Source organism: Melanotaenia boesemani, chromosome 11 (genome assembly GCF_017639745.1).
Source record: "Melanotaenia boesemani isolate fMelBoe1 chromosome 11, fMelBoe1.pri, whole genome shotgun sequence".
Taxonomy (NCBI): Eukaryota; Metazoa; Chordata; class Actinopteri; order Atheriniformes; family Melanotaeniidae; genus Melanotaenia; species Melanotaenia boesemani.
Window position 1 is genome coordinate 15503274 of NC_055692.1, and position 16782 is coordinate 15520055.

Consider the following 16782-nt stretch of genomic DNA (forward strand, 5'->3'; position numbering starts at 1 on the left):
TAACTACTGTCATAGTTTCATCAATGGCTGCGCTCTCATCTTTTCCAATGCTTGAGGTGACTGTGACAGAGTTAACAGTACATGACAAGTTGTTGTACTCTGAGCCCTGCTCTGCAAAAAGCCTCTGTTCACAGCCACACTGCTAAAATTAAAATCAAAGATGGGCAAAGGCAGCTGTTAAAGACATTTTTATGTGCCCTTCACTGATGCAATTTACATTATTTCTATAAAATACTTCTTGAAAGAAAAAAACCATCACTACACAATTCAATAAATGCCACTTCACAGTTTGCAATAACCCAACTTTAAGAAGTCGGTTAATCAAGAGTCTTTTGTTTTTTACAGATGCCAACATTTTTATTGCCACAAGTGCTGGTAAAAAAGCTTTCCAGACTACTGAAAGCAGCATCACAAACAAACTGTTTATGAGCCATGTTCAGTTTACTATGTATTCACTGGGAATCAGAGTAATTTATATATCACTTAAAAACAATTTTTAGTTGAGGACTACTTCCATATTAGAGACACATCACCTGCTGTGGTTGAGTTTCAGTTTATGGTCTTCATAGGATATGAAATAAATGCATGAGTGAGCCTTGGCTGTAGAGATGTATGCATGTATATTCATGAATTGCTTGATTTAAGGCTGAAATGAAAGATACACAGAAGATGTCAGGAGAGGGGAGAGAAAATAAATTTTTATGGTTATTACACACATTTGCACCCCTGCCACTGCTTTCAAAGTATGTCATCTTAGTTTTGGTGTTGACAAAACCAATAAATTGTGAGAAATTTAATAAGATCTGACCAAAATGACACCACATGAAGTTACTGACTTGAAACCCAAAATTAACTATGTAATACAAGCTTAGACAAAAGTCCTTTCAGATCCAGCTTTTGCATCTATTTTCACCCAAAACACCCTTCTCTTTATGTTAGTTTTTTCCTGTCTAAATAAGGACCGATGCCATTCTGGCCCTGAGACAGTTCAAATCCCTGCTTTCATACAAACCGTGTCAGGAAATTACATGCCACAGTCTAACAGTTTAATATAATTTCTACAGAGTGAAGTTAGCCTCTGGTGCATGCTCACCACTGCAATCTAACCATGGTCTCTGAGGTGTGATTTATCTGTGTTTGTGACAGAGATTTGTCACTGTAGTAATCGTCATTTGGCCCCTCAAGCATGCCATACAACATGCTCAGCTACGGTCCCAGCAGAAATGCAGCAAACCGTGACTCTATTTTAGAAGCATTCAGCTATCAGCCCTCAGGCCACCAATGAACGCTTGCCTGCAGTCAGGCAATAAAACAACAATATATCTTCGAGACCATGGCCAAATTCAAATATAGGGCCCTTGGTTCCCACACATGTGGCTAAACCACATGAAGTTAGATTTTAATGAAAGCAAAACAACATGATGTTATTCATTGTTTTGAGTTGTGTAATTATACTGACATTTATCATTTACTTTCACTGAACTTGTTGAACTCACTAAACTCTTAAAGATTTAAATGCTGCCTTCCTCACCATAATCACAGGCGCAGCAGTTCCTCATCCATCTTGCAGTCAAAATGTGAAACAAAAGCATGTTCTGCATGCACAATAAAATGCCGGGCAAGCAACACCTTCAAAATGTCCATCTGCTATGGATTAGATCTACTGTTTGCAATTTTCATATCAATGCCTGCAGACAAACGGACACAAAAATAAAGTATGCCTGTGTGGGGATTTCTTATTTTTTATTTCTTTTTTAATCTTGCCCCTTCAGCACTTCAAAACAACTTGTCAGAAGCTGTCAGTTTAAATTAGAAGACCGGCCCTTTATGGCACTGTTTTGTGTCTCTGGTAAATCTGCAGGCTGTCTCCATCAATCACAGAGCAGCAGCGCACACACAAAAAGAAGGTACACACTTGCACATTATTTGTCTCACAATGCTGAAAAATGCTGGCAGATTCACACACTTACACACACCGAAACACAGACACAAAGAGGCATCACACTTGAACTTGGGCAATGGCCTCTTCATAACAAATAAAATGGTTTAAAATGATTAAACTTTAGCAGCCCATCCATTTCTACAGATGCTGCCCTGCTCTCTTTTTCTTCAAAGTGTCAAAGCAAATAAATTCTTTTTCATCTCTCATTTTACCTCCAGGGACCTGCAGACAGCAAACACTTCTAAAGCATGCAGAAAACACAGATGTAAAGTAAATACTACTCAGAAACATCAGTCTCTCCTTAGTAACACACCCAGTCACTATTTATATCTGTATCAATTGCTGCTATATTAAAAAAAAATCTTATACCAAATCCCTTTATAGCATTATATTTGATTGTCTCTGTGTGTTGGCCCAGTGATGGACTGGTAACGTGTCCAGGGTGTAGCCTGCCTCTTGCCTTGTAGCAGCTGGTGAAGGCTCCAGCCCCCATGTGACCTCACACTGGAATATGCAAGCAAAGAAAATGGATGGTTGGATATACATATTTGTTATTATTGTTTGGTGATTACAAATTTCCCATGTCAATATTTGCTGCTACTCTTATTTTGTTGAATTTCACTTTAAAGTTTGTGCACTCAAATTTTGCCATGTTTCTGCATAAATATGACCTGAAACATCATCAGGTGTTTAGAAATGTCCCAAAAATTAGATTTAAAAGAATTTCTACGTAACAACAAATATGGAAATTGGCCACTTATTGATTTGGTAAACAGATTTAGTATCACATTTCTGTATGGAAGAAGTACCTCTTTTTGTTTTCCTTTTTTTCTCTTTAATATGGATATAAAAGCTGGCTGGTAGCTGGGCTGGAGGGTGATTGTGTGTGTTCTAAGTTATCTATTACTGTAGCTGCGCCATTATTGACATAGTTTTACATGTCAAACTGTCAAGCTTACTGCCGGTACCTCTACTGCCTATGGCATTTCTTGAAGTTCACTAAGTAAACGTAAGTCTAAAGGTAAACCCAGTGCACCTTCGCAGTGATATAAACCTTTTGAAGTAGTTCCTTAAGCCAAGGAAGCATTCTGTTAACTGACCTTGCACTGTTAGATGAGCAGATGCCTCCAGGCAGTTCCAGAACATGCTGGAAGGTTTTTGCAAACATGCCTTGGAGCAGCTGGAAAAAGTTGTTTAAAACTGGAATTCTATGACTGTAAAATGTACCACATGGTTTGGAGGGTAAACAGGTGGATGAATGAATGTATAGAGTAAATAAAATGTGATAATAAAGTACCAATCCTTAGGAAAAACTATTCTAAGTACTTTATTGCAGTTTACTTGAAACTGAACATTTAATCCCTAAGATAAAAACCCATGGAGAACATAATTTCTAAAAAATGCTGGACTCACAAGCATTCCAAAACTTGAAATCAAACATATGTTTCCAATAATGAATAAAGAAGAGCATGGGGCTATAGTCATAATTTCTGTCTATGTCATGTTAAGACATGAAATCTCAAAAAAGTTGTATAAGATAATTTAATCTGTAGTCTCAGACACATCGATGTATTGTCATCTGAGTAGGCGGTGGGTCCCAGCAGATGCTTATGTAATTTTTCCCCCTAGCTCTAGTTGATTTTGACTAACTTAGCCAACTTCATCTTCTGTGTACTATCTATTACTGCTTTTGGATTTCCCTTTTAGTAGATGTCAGGTACACTGTCCAGTATAGCAGTCCACATATGAATGAAATCATTCCCATCTTAATTTAAAAACACCACAGCCTGTGTGACGTCATATGCTTAATAACTGTAATGCAACACATTTCCTAACAGCATTACAAGAAAGGCTCTGTGACAGTCATCTGCACTTTCTGCTTCCTCCAGAAAACAAGATTATCTCTGCCTTAGAGCATGAATTTGGGCATCTCTAATGACTGCTGAGTTAAACATTTTAAAATAACACAACCCTTTTGCTTTATTGAGAATGCCAAGATCTAACAAATATGTCAATTAGTCTTTTAGATTTGCAGCTGGTTCAGAGATCACTGTCAAACAAAAACCAAGGAGTGAGCTTCACAAGTGAAACTGCTCTGTTGTCAGCTGCACTAAGCAGTCAACCCCCAGCTGCAGAGGACATAAGAACCCAATGAAAAGGCTTAGTTTTTGATGGCAACATTCCACCAAATGTTGTCAAAAAAAAAACCATTAATGCATGCCAAATACTTTTTGTTGGACTGTTTTGTACCTAAGAGAGATCACTGTTTTCAACGTAAAATTTATTTGAGGAATAATTTAGAAGTTGGATTCTTAGGCTGTTAGCCAAGTTAGCATGTTAGGATGCCTCCTGAAAAATGTATCTTCCACATTCTCTGCAGTATGTGGGGAATTTGTGTGTTTGTCTGTGCGTGAGTGTTTGTGTGTCAGTGCAAGAGGGACCTCAGAGAAAATAGTTTTCTGTTTTCAAAAATGCATGTGTTTGCATGGTAACGCAAAGCTGTACCTCCAGTGTCAAAATAAGATAATCAGGGAGCACAACAAATACGGCTGTTAGGACAAGATGGAGTACCATCTGTGGTACTGTATTATATGACATAATTTGGTACGCTGATGGAGGCTTATCACAGACATTTTTTTAAAACCTCAGGAAACTGCCCACTTGTGAAAAATCTCTCCTTTAAGTAAACCTTTGCAAGAAGCTGCATGAATGTAGATGTTATCTAGAACATATCATTATCCGCTAGTCATTATATTCTGCTCAGATGCAGCAGAGGCTTGTGAAGTCACTGTGCAGACAAATAAACCATGCCATCCAAAAACCTACAGTTTGATTTTCTGATTAATAGAGCCAATAAAAAGACACACCAGCAATCCACCTAATTTGTCATGAACAGACTGCAAAAGATAGGTACAATAAACATGTGAAACATTTCTCTCTATGGAGTCAAGACACAAACTGCTAATACAATTCCTGTTAAACCGCCATGTTGAGCTTCATTAATTTGTTTAATAGAGAATGTCAGAATGACAGATCTCAAAATCGCAGCAAAGGAAAACAAAACAATTATACATCTGCGATTATTTTTGTTTTTGTGATTTTATCGTAACCATGGGGACCAATGTGAAGAAACTGTTTGTAACCGTCTTCTCAAAAGTGTGACATTGGCCCAGAAATAAATAGGAAGGAATTGGAAACACGGTCTGTCAATTAATTGCTTGTTTATTCTAATAACAACCATGATAGGCAATATTATGAAGTGGAACGCTTCATCAGATATGGAGCTATTAAGAGACAGGCTTTGCCATTCACACACTTGCATTTTTTGGCCCACTGGCACTCAGTTGCGTTCAAGTTTTTTTTTATTACACACATGCACACATTCATGAATGCCTATAAGAATAACACAGACTATTTTCCATAATATAATTTCCACTGGCTTAATGAAGGCATTAGACATTTTATTTTCCCTCCTTTTGATATGATCTCATGCTTGATCGCATATAAAGCATGCACAATTCTCTGCTGGGACACAAGGGATCCTTATGTGGCCTTCACAGAGACACTTCCACTCAACTGACTAAACTTGCAGTCTGGTGATGCAGTATATGTCTCAGCATGGCATTAAAGATTAATGTAAACAAACAAACACGGAATCTCAAGATTGCTGGAGCACAGCACAGTTGCTGAGAGGAGATGGGGGATTGACCTTTGTGTGGTGGCTGCAGAAATTACCAAGCTTCCTTGTTTCCATAAGAGACTCAGTAGATAATGAATAAATGAATAAATTCAGTTACTGTCTAAATCAATAAGATAGCACAGCCTGTGTGATACCAAAGCAAGATAAACAACAGGCATCAGCTTGGATACTTCCACAATTGAATTCAATCAAGTTTTATTTATATTGTCCAAAATCACAACATAAGTCATCTCAGGGCACTTTACATAGTGAGGTCAAGACCTTTCAATATTACAAAAGAGAAAGCCATCAATTCCCTTTGAGCAAACACTGGGCAGCACTCTCTTGTTCTCATATTTGTGAGGCTGAGTTGTCACATTTGCTTAACCTCAGTGTGAAGCACTGGTGCACACAGGCTGCTAAAGTGCCATTTCACTCTTACTCCTTAGAAGAAAGATATGCCTTTCAATCAGCCACGTACTTGGCATCTGATCTACAGAGCAAATGCTTGAAGCACTGCAGAAAGGCAGACTTTACAGGGATGGACATTTTACATAGCCGAAATTAATCTGGACTCTGTAGTAACAAGTAACAGAAGGAAGGAGACAAACAAGTGGATTTGTCTGAATTTCTCAAACGGCTGAAAAGTGAAGAACACATTTACATTTTGAAAACAACTCTGTATTTGATAAAAACACAAGTTCAAATAAAAAAAAAACTAATTTATATTTTAGGAAACACTTGTAAGTGTCGAGACAAATCTACAAGTGACAAAACACAAATACAAATCAATGTGCTAGAAACATAAGCTTTATTATATCAAATAAAATATAGCCAAAGATGCCTCTGATTGTTTATTTTTTTCTGTTATGACTCTTACCTTTGGGAGAAAATGTCTCTGTAGGGGCTGCCGTGCTGCATGGCAATACCATATCCACGGTCTGGTGCGTTGCTGCTTATGGTGTAGAAGGAACAATCTTCATCATTATTTGCAACGTACTCCAGCACTGATGCATCCCACACGAACCCAAACCGGCCATATTTCACCTGATAGGAAAGAAAAACATACATTTAACATCTAATCTGCAGAGTTAAGAAGGAAACATCTTCACGTCGTGACATAGAGAACACATCTTTCCTGTAACTGGGTAATTGTGATGATTTTGTATAGATAGACTTGCTGAATTACGATCGAGCCCATTAAGTAGCTAAATCCTTTGAGGACTAATTTGCCCCAGTGTACAAAAATTTTCAAACCACAGCTTATCAGCAGTTTTAGACCAGAAAAGCAATGTTGCACAAGGATTGCACTCTTCCTGTGCTGTGATATGGCAAATTTTACAGCACAGCAACTTTACTGTTCAAATTCTCTTCTTGAATGAAGATATAAGCAGTCTTAACAGCGTGTTGGTTATTTTTATTGCAAAAAGTATATTTATGTGTTGGATATGTTTTAACCTTTCAGCAGGTATAATACCATCTTGTCCTTATGAAGAGTGAGATTGTGGATATGTATAAAATGTGAGATCACAGTGTGTCCCTGAAACGAACCAAAACAGACTTGAGGTGAGAATCACAGCTTAGTGATAGTTAATAACTATTCCACTGACCTTGTTATTAACATTACTTTTAGTTTATTCAATAAATCTTTCTGCAACAAAACAATGTTTCTCCAGGTATCAGCTGAAGTAACTTCTCCAGTGTGGGGGTCACTAGCCTCCATTGAAGCTGAAGAATAATTTCATGTTTTTTTTTTTTTTTTTATCATTACTGTTGATTTAAAGAGTTTAATGAATTTTTACCACAGATAATAGAAAAATAGATTTCAACAGTTTACTGTTGAGCTTTTGAGACACTTAAGTTTCTGATTTTCGGTATACAAAGCTATTTTTCGTCTATAAGTGAGTAAAATATTTGAAAATTAAAACACTTTTTAATTATGTGTAGCACTTATATATTTTGATGACATTTGGAAAATTGTAATTAGTTAGACACTTACAGCCACTTATAAACAATTTTTATTTATTTAAAAAAAGCTTTTTCTTATTAAGGTTTAATACATGAAACATCACCATAAACAGTTTTTTTTTTTAAATAAAGCATTCAAGAGATTTTTCTGTTGACTTGGAAGTGCAGGATGATCCAATTATAACTGCACCAGAAAAGAGCCAATAAAAACACAACAGTCAGTGTTGTTGTATTTTCTATGAGGTGTATTTGTTGGTTCTGGAGGATCAAGAGCATTGAGGGGCTTTAATGTTGTTGGCAAAATTGAACCATTTCTTTAAGCACGAAGGCTGGTATTTTTTCACCTTCTTAATTGTTTACATCATGAGCACTGTTGTATCAAGACATGTGGAAACTAAAATCCCTTACATTTCCATCTTACGTTTTCTACTACTTGTCACCTTTTACCTTTGAAAAACACAACATCCAATATTACACTGAAAACACACCAGTTGTAGGTTAGATCTGATGATACACCATTGCTGAGGCTGTTTTTATGTCTTGATGACATAAAAAAAATATGGCTTGCAAGAAATTTCCTCCCAAAATGTTTGATCATTGCTACTTTTTAATCAGATTTAGAAGACCATCTTTCTTTTCCTATCTGAGTAAAGTTTCTGTATAAAGTCCACTCTAATTCCTTTCATTAACTGGTAGCAGCTTCATGTTCTTTATTGTTTTCATTATAAAAATTCTAAAAGTTCTTACACTTTCTGCTGTTTGTGACAATACCACAGAGATGATCTGGTTTGGCTCAAAGATTGATTAAAATGTGTATTTTAACAGTTGTAAATAAATTATACTTGAAATTATAATTAGAGCAATATCAACATAATAATACAATCATATAAAAATAAATCATCCTTACAATGAAGATGTGTAGGAAAACGCCTTCGCTTGCCACTATTTTAACAGAGTGTATATGTGAATGAGGAAGTCCTTGATTTGATGCATCAGAACAAACACTCCACATGCAGGGCACTTTAATATTGGCTCAGCTTTGAGTAATTACTAAAGATAGCGATCACCCTTTGGTGTGGTGAAGATACAAATATTCTTTCTTTATTTATTTTTTTCTATTTCCACAGTAAGTCTTTTACAACTTCTTCATTCAGTATATCTGACAGCCAGAGGTCATGTGATTCTGGTCTGTAAACCCCAAAACAATAAAAAAAAAACAAAAAAAAACAGTGATGATGAAGAAAGAAGGAATATGTATAATCACCACAAACATTTTTTTTTTAAAAGAAAGATAATGAAAACAAAGATGGATGAAATTTCCATCACTTGGAACTGGCATCATCTTTACATTCAGCTTTCTGTTCTTGACTAACTGAAGTAAAGGACTGTGCTACATTGCATTGAAGTGGCATTTCTTTTAAATGAATTCTATGCAGCTTTGACATTCTGGGACTGTTTCTGCTTAAACGAACATCCCCATCCACTATTAACACAGATGAAAAAGAAAAAGGAAGAAGCCAGAAGGTTTTTACAGTTTCATTGATAATGAGGTAGGACCTTCATTTCATAACAAGTTAGTAATATAGAAGATAAAGAAATGCTGAGAATAGTTAAATATACCTCCAATTCTAACAATATTGTTAAGTCACGTTTTACAATCTGAGCTCAATCTTCTACATTTTATGGTTACATACAAATAATATGGGAGAAATCAACATGACAAACAACAAAAAGACACTGTTAAAACAATGCATCCACCTTTAGGGACTACAACACTATCAAACTTGGTGACATCTGTGGTCTGATGGAACTCAGAAATGGCCTGCAGGGTTTTCAGACACACCATGTTCATCACCAAAAGCACTTTTCCCCCTAACCTCAACCTCACCGTCAGGATGTGAAGTCAGACTCTCTGGTGTGAAGTCATGCGAGTTAAACACCCACCATCAACCTTGACGACCTCTTTGAGACAGGCAAGCTGCAGTTCTCACTGATGTAAAGCTTCAATTATTAAAAAGAAAAACATCCCCTCTGAACATTATTTAGCCAAGCGTTCTTTTTTACGATACAACATAGAACAAAAGAATCTAGCAGGAAATGAACATCATTTCTAGGACACAGTGCTGATAATATGGGTGTTATTTAAAGCAAGCCAAAATGTTCATGCATAAATCAGTACAGAAACATGTTACAAGTTGAGAATTTAATGTTTTGAACATATAAAAATAATGACAGAGACTATGGAAAAACCACCACTGTGCAATCGCTCCAGAGAGTTTTATAGTGGTTCAATGTGAAGATATAAAAAATGTTTGGGATGTTTCAAAATTTTAGCCTCAATGAATGCTTTATTTGTTCAGATACTGAAATATTAATTCTAAACTTGAAGCCACAATACCTTCATAACTGGTAATAATGAACAACTCTTTGTATAATATATGCTAATACACCACACATTAAAAAGAAGCCTTGCACTATATAACAAACAATGGTTATGAGAGTTTTTATAAAGTGAACCAACAAGTGTTTGTTGTATGCATGTTAAAGCCGATAGTTATCTGTACAGCTTTGTCCATTACGGGTCGCGGGTAAGCTGGAGCCTATCCCAGCATTTTAGCAGGTGAGAGGCAGGGTTCATCCTGGACAGGTCACCAGTCCATCGCAGAACGAGACAAACAATCATTCACATGCGCTCCTAGGGACCAATTACCCTACCATGCATGTCTTTGGACAGTGGGAGGAAGCCAGAGAACCCGAAGAGAACCCACGCATATACTGGGAGAACATGCAAACTCCACACAGAATGGCCACTGCCCCCAAGGTTCAAACCTCCCCCCAGCCAAGGCTTGAACCAGCGACTTGCTTGCTGTGAGGCTGCGGTGCTAACCACCACACCACTGTGCAGCCCGCCGATAGAAATTCTTTGGTAGGTCTTTGGTAATATAAGTTATGTTATCGCACTAAGAAGGAAACCTTCCACAGGATTCATGGTTTTGCAAGTTTTACCCTTTAGACCTTTATTATATCACGATATGCAGTAAATGAAAGAAAATCATAGGCATACGACAGATTTAAAATGTTACAGTGAACCCCCACTGTACGACAAAAGACCATGCTTTACTAGAACAAATATACAACAATCTATTATTACTAAAAAATTTACACATAAATATATAATTTTTAAGATTAAAATATGTATTTTTATCACTTTATAAAAATTTTAAATGGTTGCTCTCAGAGCGGGGAATATAAAACAAAAGCCGTCTGTTGCTCACTTGGGTGTACTACACACACAAAAGCCTAAATGAATGAATCCACAAAGACTCTTAAATGAATACAGCTCTTCAGGGGGTTGTTTTCATGATGTTTTTGTAGTGTTAAAAACAATACTACTAATAGTAGCCTCTCTGAGTTTCATAAACACTCATTATGAGGGAGCAGGGGATAAGTTATGTTTCTTGTTGCCATTTTTATTTGAATGTATCTTTGTCTCGTCTTTTACTGAGTAAATATAGGTGTGTGTACAACAACAGGCAACAAGATGAGTAAGCACTTCACTTACTTTAATTTAAATTTGCAGGTTTGTTGAAAAATTATGTCAAATTCTCAAGTCCTAATTAAAATTAAAGTTAAATTTAGAGTTTTTTTCTTTAGTAAAATTTTCAATAAGCGTGTTCAGTCTAAGGTCTGAACTCGGTTGAAAATGTTTACATTGCAAATTAAAATAACTTCTTTTTATGTGGAATGTAAATGATAGTAATGCTTGCATGATATTAACTCCTGCATGTAAGAATATCTTTCTCATAACACATTCACACATTTTTTAAGCACTACACAAACATTTACCTTTGTTTCATGTCCAGGGTTGTGACTCTGTTTCCTCACACATCCATCGACAGACACACTGGGTAGCAGATATCCAAATAAGCCCTTTCACACGTGATCACACCATAAAGGACAATGTAGTTACAGACCCACACATGTGCACAACCTGTCACGTCAAATATCTAAATTCTAGTCAGTGCGTTGGGTCCTTTTTTTTCTCTCATTATTGTGATATGGAAAACTCAGTAAGACCCATAATCACCAAATTAAAAACATCACAGTGTCTCTATTCCTTCTCTGTTTTCTTTTCTTTTCTCTAAGAGTCCTGCCACTTTTTAATTTCCATGATCAGTTCTTCCTGGTGTGGAGAGAAAATGAAACAAATTCTGTTATTCTTTCATTGTTTGTGGTCTGCGTGTCTTGCTTATCAATTTGAAAGGGTTTTTGTGATGATGGAGCTCATTTAATGAAACCATAACCCCAATAAACCATGAGCCTGAGTTATTTATGCAACACCACTAATATGTGTTTTTATTCAGGGCAGCAGCAGGAAACAGGAAACAGGGAGTGGTTAAACTGGAACTAATTATCCATCTTTCAGTGTTTACTGTTACTAGTCCCAAATAAGGTGGGGAAATACCCACTGGGTTGTGAATAGAATAAAACATGTTGTTCAACATTTTTACATAAGCTTGGTGTAATAAATAATAATAGTAATAATTTGAATGACATTAAAGTCTATGAGAAAAAGCATCATGATATTTAAAATTGTGGGGCAGTTCAAGCACAATGGAAATACAAATGGAAAATACTGTTCCCAGGGGAACGTGCTCAGGTATTAAAATTTTCTGTGCTTTATTCTCAGGTTCTACCCCTCTCTTACTTGTTGCATATTACATGATCCTGATTCCATTCAATCACTGCTTAGCAGGAGCCTATAAAGCAGTAAAAGTGTTTTCACATGATGCTTTCCAAATATAACACGAGATTTGACCAATGAGCAGCATAGTAAATGGTTTCTCTGTCTTCTCCAAGGTTCAAACAGTTTGGCCTCAGAGTCTAGACATGCTTTCACTAAAAAAGGGCTGAATCTACTCCAGGGTCCACTTTCTTTTCTTGTGTCTGGCCTTTTTTTTTCTTTCCCCCCACAGAAGAGATTCCTTTAAGGGCACCGAACATGCAGAAGCAAAAAGATCCTTCATCTTGCTTCAAGTTTAAACAGGAATATATTAAAAAGCATCTTTTCCCTTCATCAATAAATTAGATAGTAGATTACAAACACAAAACTTGTTCCCAAGTGTAAAGTTAATTTCTTAAATGCTCACTATTTAGCCTTTAAGCAGTATAAAATGTTGCACATGGGAGGTTCTGTGTTTGGTTCTTTTCAAAAAGAACACACTGATGAAGTTGCTGCAAAACTGTGAAAACTTCAGACGAAATCTTAAAGCTACAAAAATGTACATTTTTCCAGTTGTTTTTCATGCATTATTTTATCTTATTGCTTTGTTATAGATATGGATTTGTTAGGGTTGCTCATCCTAAATCTCCAAGGAGACAACACTGCCCAAATCCATCACTTTACAGAACTCAAGAAATAAACCTCTATAACATTGAATTACTAACAGCACAGAGACAATGCCAATGTAAAAAAAAAAAAAAAAAAAAAAAAAAAGAATAAATAAAATAGAAGAGGAGCAGCTTTATCGTGGGAAACACAAATTTGTGTTAGACACATGGGAATTGTAGTGCAGTGGCACAAACAAAAGATTTAACTAAGGGACTATGTAATGCACTGGTAAATTTTTTTCTTTTTTTTTGTTTTTTAAAGGACCAAATGAAAGCAAACTTGAGAGCTCTGATTTAAAAGGGAATGCAAGGAATTTTTTTTCATTTAGAAATCTTTCCATTAAGCTATGTTATTTACTGTCAAATTTCTCAGCTCAACTCAGACTCTTACTAGTAGCTTCAAACATCTCTCCACTGCAAACTCGTTACTTCTGCATATGTTTTCGTGCATCACTCTCCCTTGACTTGTTTGATTTTGAGATGTGACACAGACACAGACAGAATAAAAAGCAAAAAACCTAGAGATGAGCTGAAAGTGTACTATTCATATGTCTCATGCAATAACGACCAAAGATCTAAAGTTTCTCCCAGTTTCAAAACATTATGGAAAGTCTACCTCCTTATGAGTGATGCTACACAAACATTTGCTTCCTATCTGTGAGGAATGAGATGAGACGTAGTCATTTCCAGTTGCAAATTGAGATGTTGCTGTCATTTTGCTCCAGAATTAAGTTTAATTAAATGTGCACCTGTAAATTGTTAGACCCTACAATTTTAAGAGAGGAGGAAGAATTGACCTCCCATTCAGGAAACACTATTTGCTTTTGCTCGTGTTATGAATTTATACTGTAATATGAAGATGAAGGCGGTAGATAAGAGGAGTTTTATTTTTGGATCTGTACGGCGTGCACAAGCAGTCAAACAGGTTAAGATAATTGTTAAACATTAAATAAATCTAATTTAGGTCCTAAAATACCTGAAACTGGTTTTGTTGATCCTTAAGTCAGCTAGTTCTCTGTCTTGGTGTGTATACTCGCTTGCTGTACTTGAATCCCACATGCTCTGTGCTGTCTTTGTTTGGGCTTTATTTGACAAATCTGACAGAATTACAAAGAGAAGCTGCTCCCCCAGCCAAAATTTTCTTCCCTCTCTGCGCTAGCTGGTTGCATGTAGATATGTGAAGATCTGAATAAAGATAAGATTAGGTGCAGGGAAATCAATCAAGGCAGAGAAAAGAAAGACAGCACCTCCCTTTCTATGCATCACATGGCATCAATATACATGAGGAAGTTATTTTAAGTCAGGTTCTCATGAAATGTATCAGGAGAAAACTGGATTTAAATAACTTTATGTTCATGAATATATTTTGGTTTTCCTTTTTTTATACTTTAACCTAAAAGAGGACATGTAATTGAAATAAAAATAATTCACTAAAAGTAATGTAAACAATTCACTCATTATTCTGTTGTGATCAACCAATAATAATTCCCACTCTCTAAAAAGCAAAACACATCGAGACAATCAGTCTCAGATGATGAAAGCCTGGCACACAGGTGGCATCAATTTCTCATGAGGCATTCTGTCCGACTGCTTGCTCCAGTGGCAGCAGTCGCTTTTATCCCTTGAGACTCAATATGACAACTTCTTCACTCCCTTTTCTCTCTTTGTTTTCTCAGTTGTTTAATTACCATCAGCTGTCATTAGTTGTCTTTGTTTTCTCCAGGATGAGGAACTGAAAAAAAAAGAAGAAATTAATCGCCTATTGCCACGCTCTATGCAAATCTTTACTCAGACCCCGTTAAGCCGATGAGAGATATGATAGTGGAAGAGAGGAGTAATTGGAGACAGATGTTGGAGAGACGGATCATCCGAGACGAATCAGTGAGCCAAAACTAAGATGCCACCCTTAATAGGATCTGGCAGAAAAAAATTATTATATTTCTCTGTTTCCTTTCATCATACCATTGCTGAACTGTATTTTCAATAAAGGGGTCTAATGTTAAATTTGTTTCTCTTTGCAAAGTATGAATCATTCCTTCTTTGTGTCATCTTGTGCATCTTTTTCTCATTTGAGTCTGTTGAGCTGGACAAAACTAGCACCTTTAAAGAGTGGTGTAACAGTCATCATTATTTTTAAAGCCAAAAAAAAACCAAGGACATGATAACTGACTTCACAAAGGTCAGATTCCATGATATGATCATAATTACTGACAATGATATTGAACAGGTGTATAATTTTAAATATTTTGGCATACAGCTTGATTGTATTTTGGAATGGAGTGCCCATGAACTCTATCTGTTTGGTAAGTTAGTTCCAAAGTTGCACTTCCAATGCAATTAGACAATTTTACTGAGTTATATTTTCACTTCTGTTCCAGAAGGCATTAGAAAATATGGATTGGCAGTATGGTTCGGCACTCTTGCTGTCCAGCTAGAATAATAAAAAAACACAAAAAACAAAAAACAAAAAAACAAAAACAGTAAATTACAAAAAAATTAAGAATGTGGTAAACAAAAGCAATAACAATAAAAACAAATAAAAGATGGCTATTAAGATTGTGGGTAAAAACATTAGTCTTCCCTTCACATCATTTACAGAAGTTCTCAGACTAGCAAACAAGATCCTTTGTGACCCCCCCCCCCACACACACACACACACACACACACATCTTGTGCTCTTATTGTAGCTACGTCCACACAGCAGTACAAAGCCCATGAATGGAAATCCAGCTGCCACAAGCTCTCATTCCGTTCATCATGCTAATCAATAAGAACATTTGCTGATTTGGTCATGCATTTACTTACTCAATTACCCTTGCACTTTGGCACATTTTGTACTTTAAATCTTAGATTTCAATGCCAGGTTTTCTTTTTCTTATCTTAAGAGCTCTTTTAAGTATTTAATCTTTTTCAGTGCCCTTTTAAGGGAATATGTAATATTTCTCATACTTTATATTTTGTTTGCGTCATACATGTCCCAGTGAACTGAATCTTGTTGCTATGCAATGTATCGTCTTGCTGCTGCTGTAGTTCTTTGGCCTATAAATTTTCCCATGGAAACAATAAAGTTTATTGGCTTTTGAATTGATTTCTGACACACAGATGATGTGAATATGTAACTAGTAGCCTAAAGGGTTAATCCATTTCCTAGATTAATGTGCTATATGTGCTCTGTTGCCTGGCAACACTGTACAAAAAAAATCTAAGTACACGTAACCTGTATTTAAAACATGTATGTAAAAGACGCCCAAGTGTTTAAATGAAAACATGTGGAAACATCAAACTTGAAAATTTAAATAACCCCGCCAGTGGAGAATAATTTATTTATACCTTGAAGCTTAAAAATACATACAAGGTAGAAACATATAATTAACCAGCAAGGTGGGATTTGGATGAAATCATTTTAGGTGTGGAATGTGGTGTTCACATTTCTTGTTTGGGAGAGGGCTGCTGAAGCAGAGAAGCCAGGTGAATGATGCACCATGACATTTTCAGGATATCTAACAGAGTGTGACTGTGCACACTAACAGACTGTACTGGTTCAATCTCACTTCAAAGTCGGCTGCAAGGTCAAAAACAATGTGATTCAGGTACTGTAGTGTTTATACAAACACACACATACACACATTTACGAATGACTCAATACATAATGCATAGTTAAATGACAGACTGTAATGAACGTATCTGCCAGAAGTATATCTCCAATACCTTGGAGGTGGGTTTAATTTTAACAGTGACTATGTTTGATTTTTTCTTATATTAATAAAGAAGGGTTGTACAATTAGTAAAAATACTGAGAGCT

The 16782-nt window shown here is 36.1% G+C and overlaps 1 protein-coding gene across 6 annotated transcripts in view; it reads right to left on the minus strand.

Moving 5' to 3' along the window:
• grid2 (glutamate receptor, ionotropic, delta 2) overlaps positions 1–16782 on the minus strand; it is a 539244-nt gene that overhangs the window by 24184 nt on the left and 498278 nt on the right. For all 6 annotated transcript variants that reach the window (XR_006011998.1, XR_006011997.1, XM_041998788.1 and 3 more), the window contains one exon: positions 6502–6668. Coding sequence is in view for 4 of the 6 variants with exons in the window: in XM_041998788.1 (XP_041854722.1) it covers positions 6502–6668 (167 nt within the window). In the remaining 2 variants the exon portion in view is untranslated. The remainder of the gene's footprint in view (positions 1–6501; positions 6669–16782) is intronic.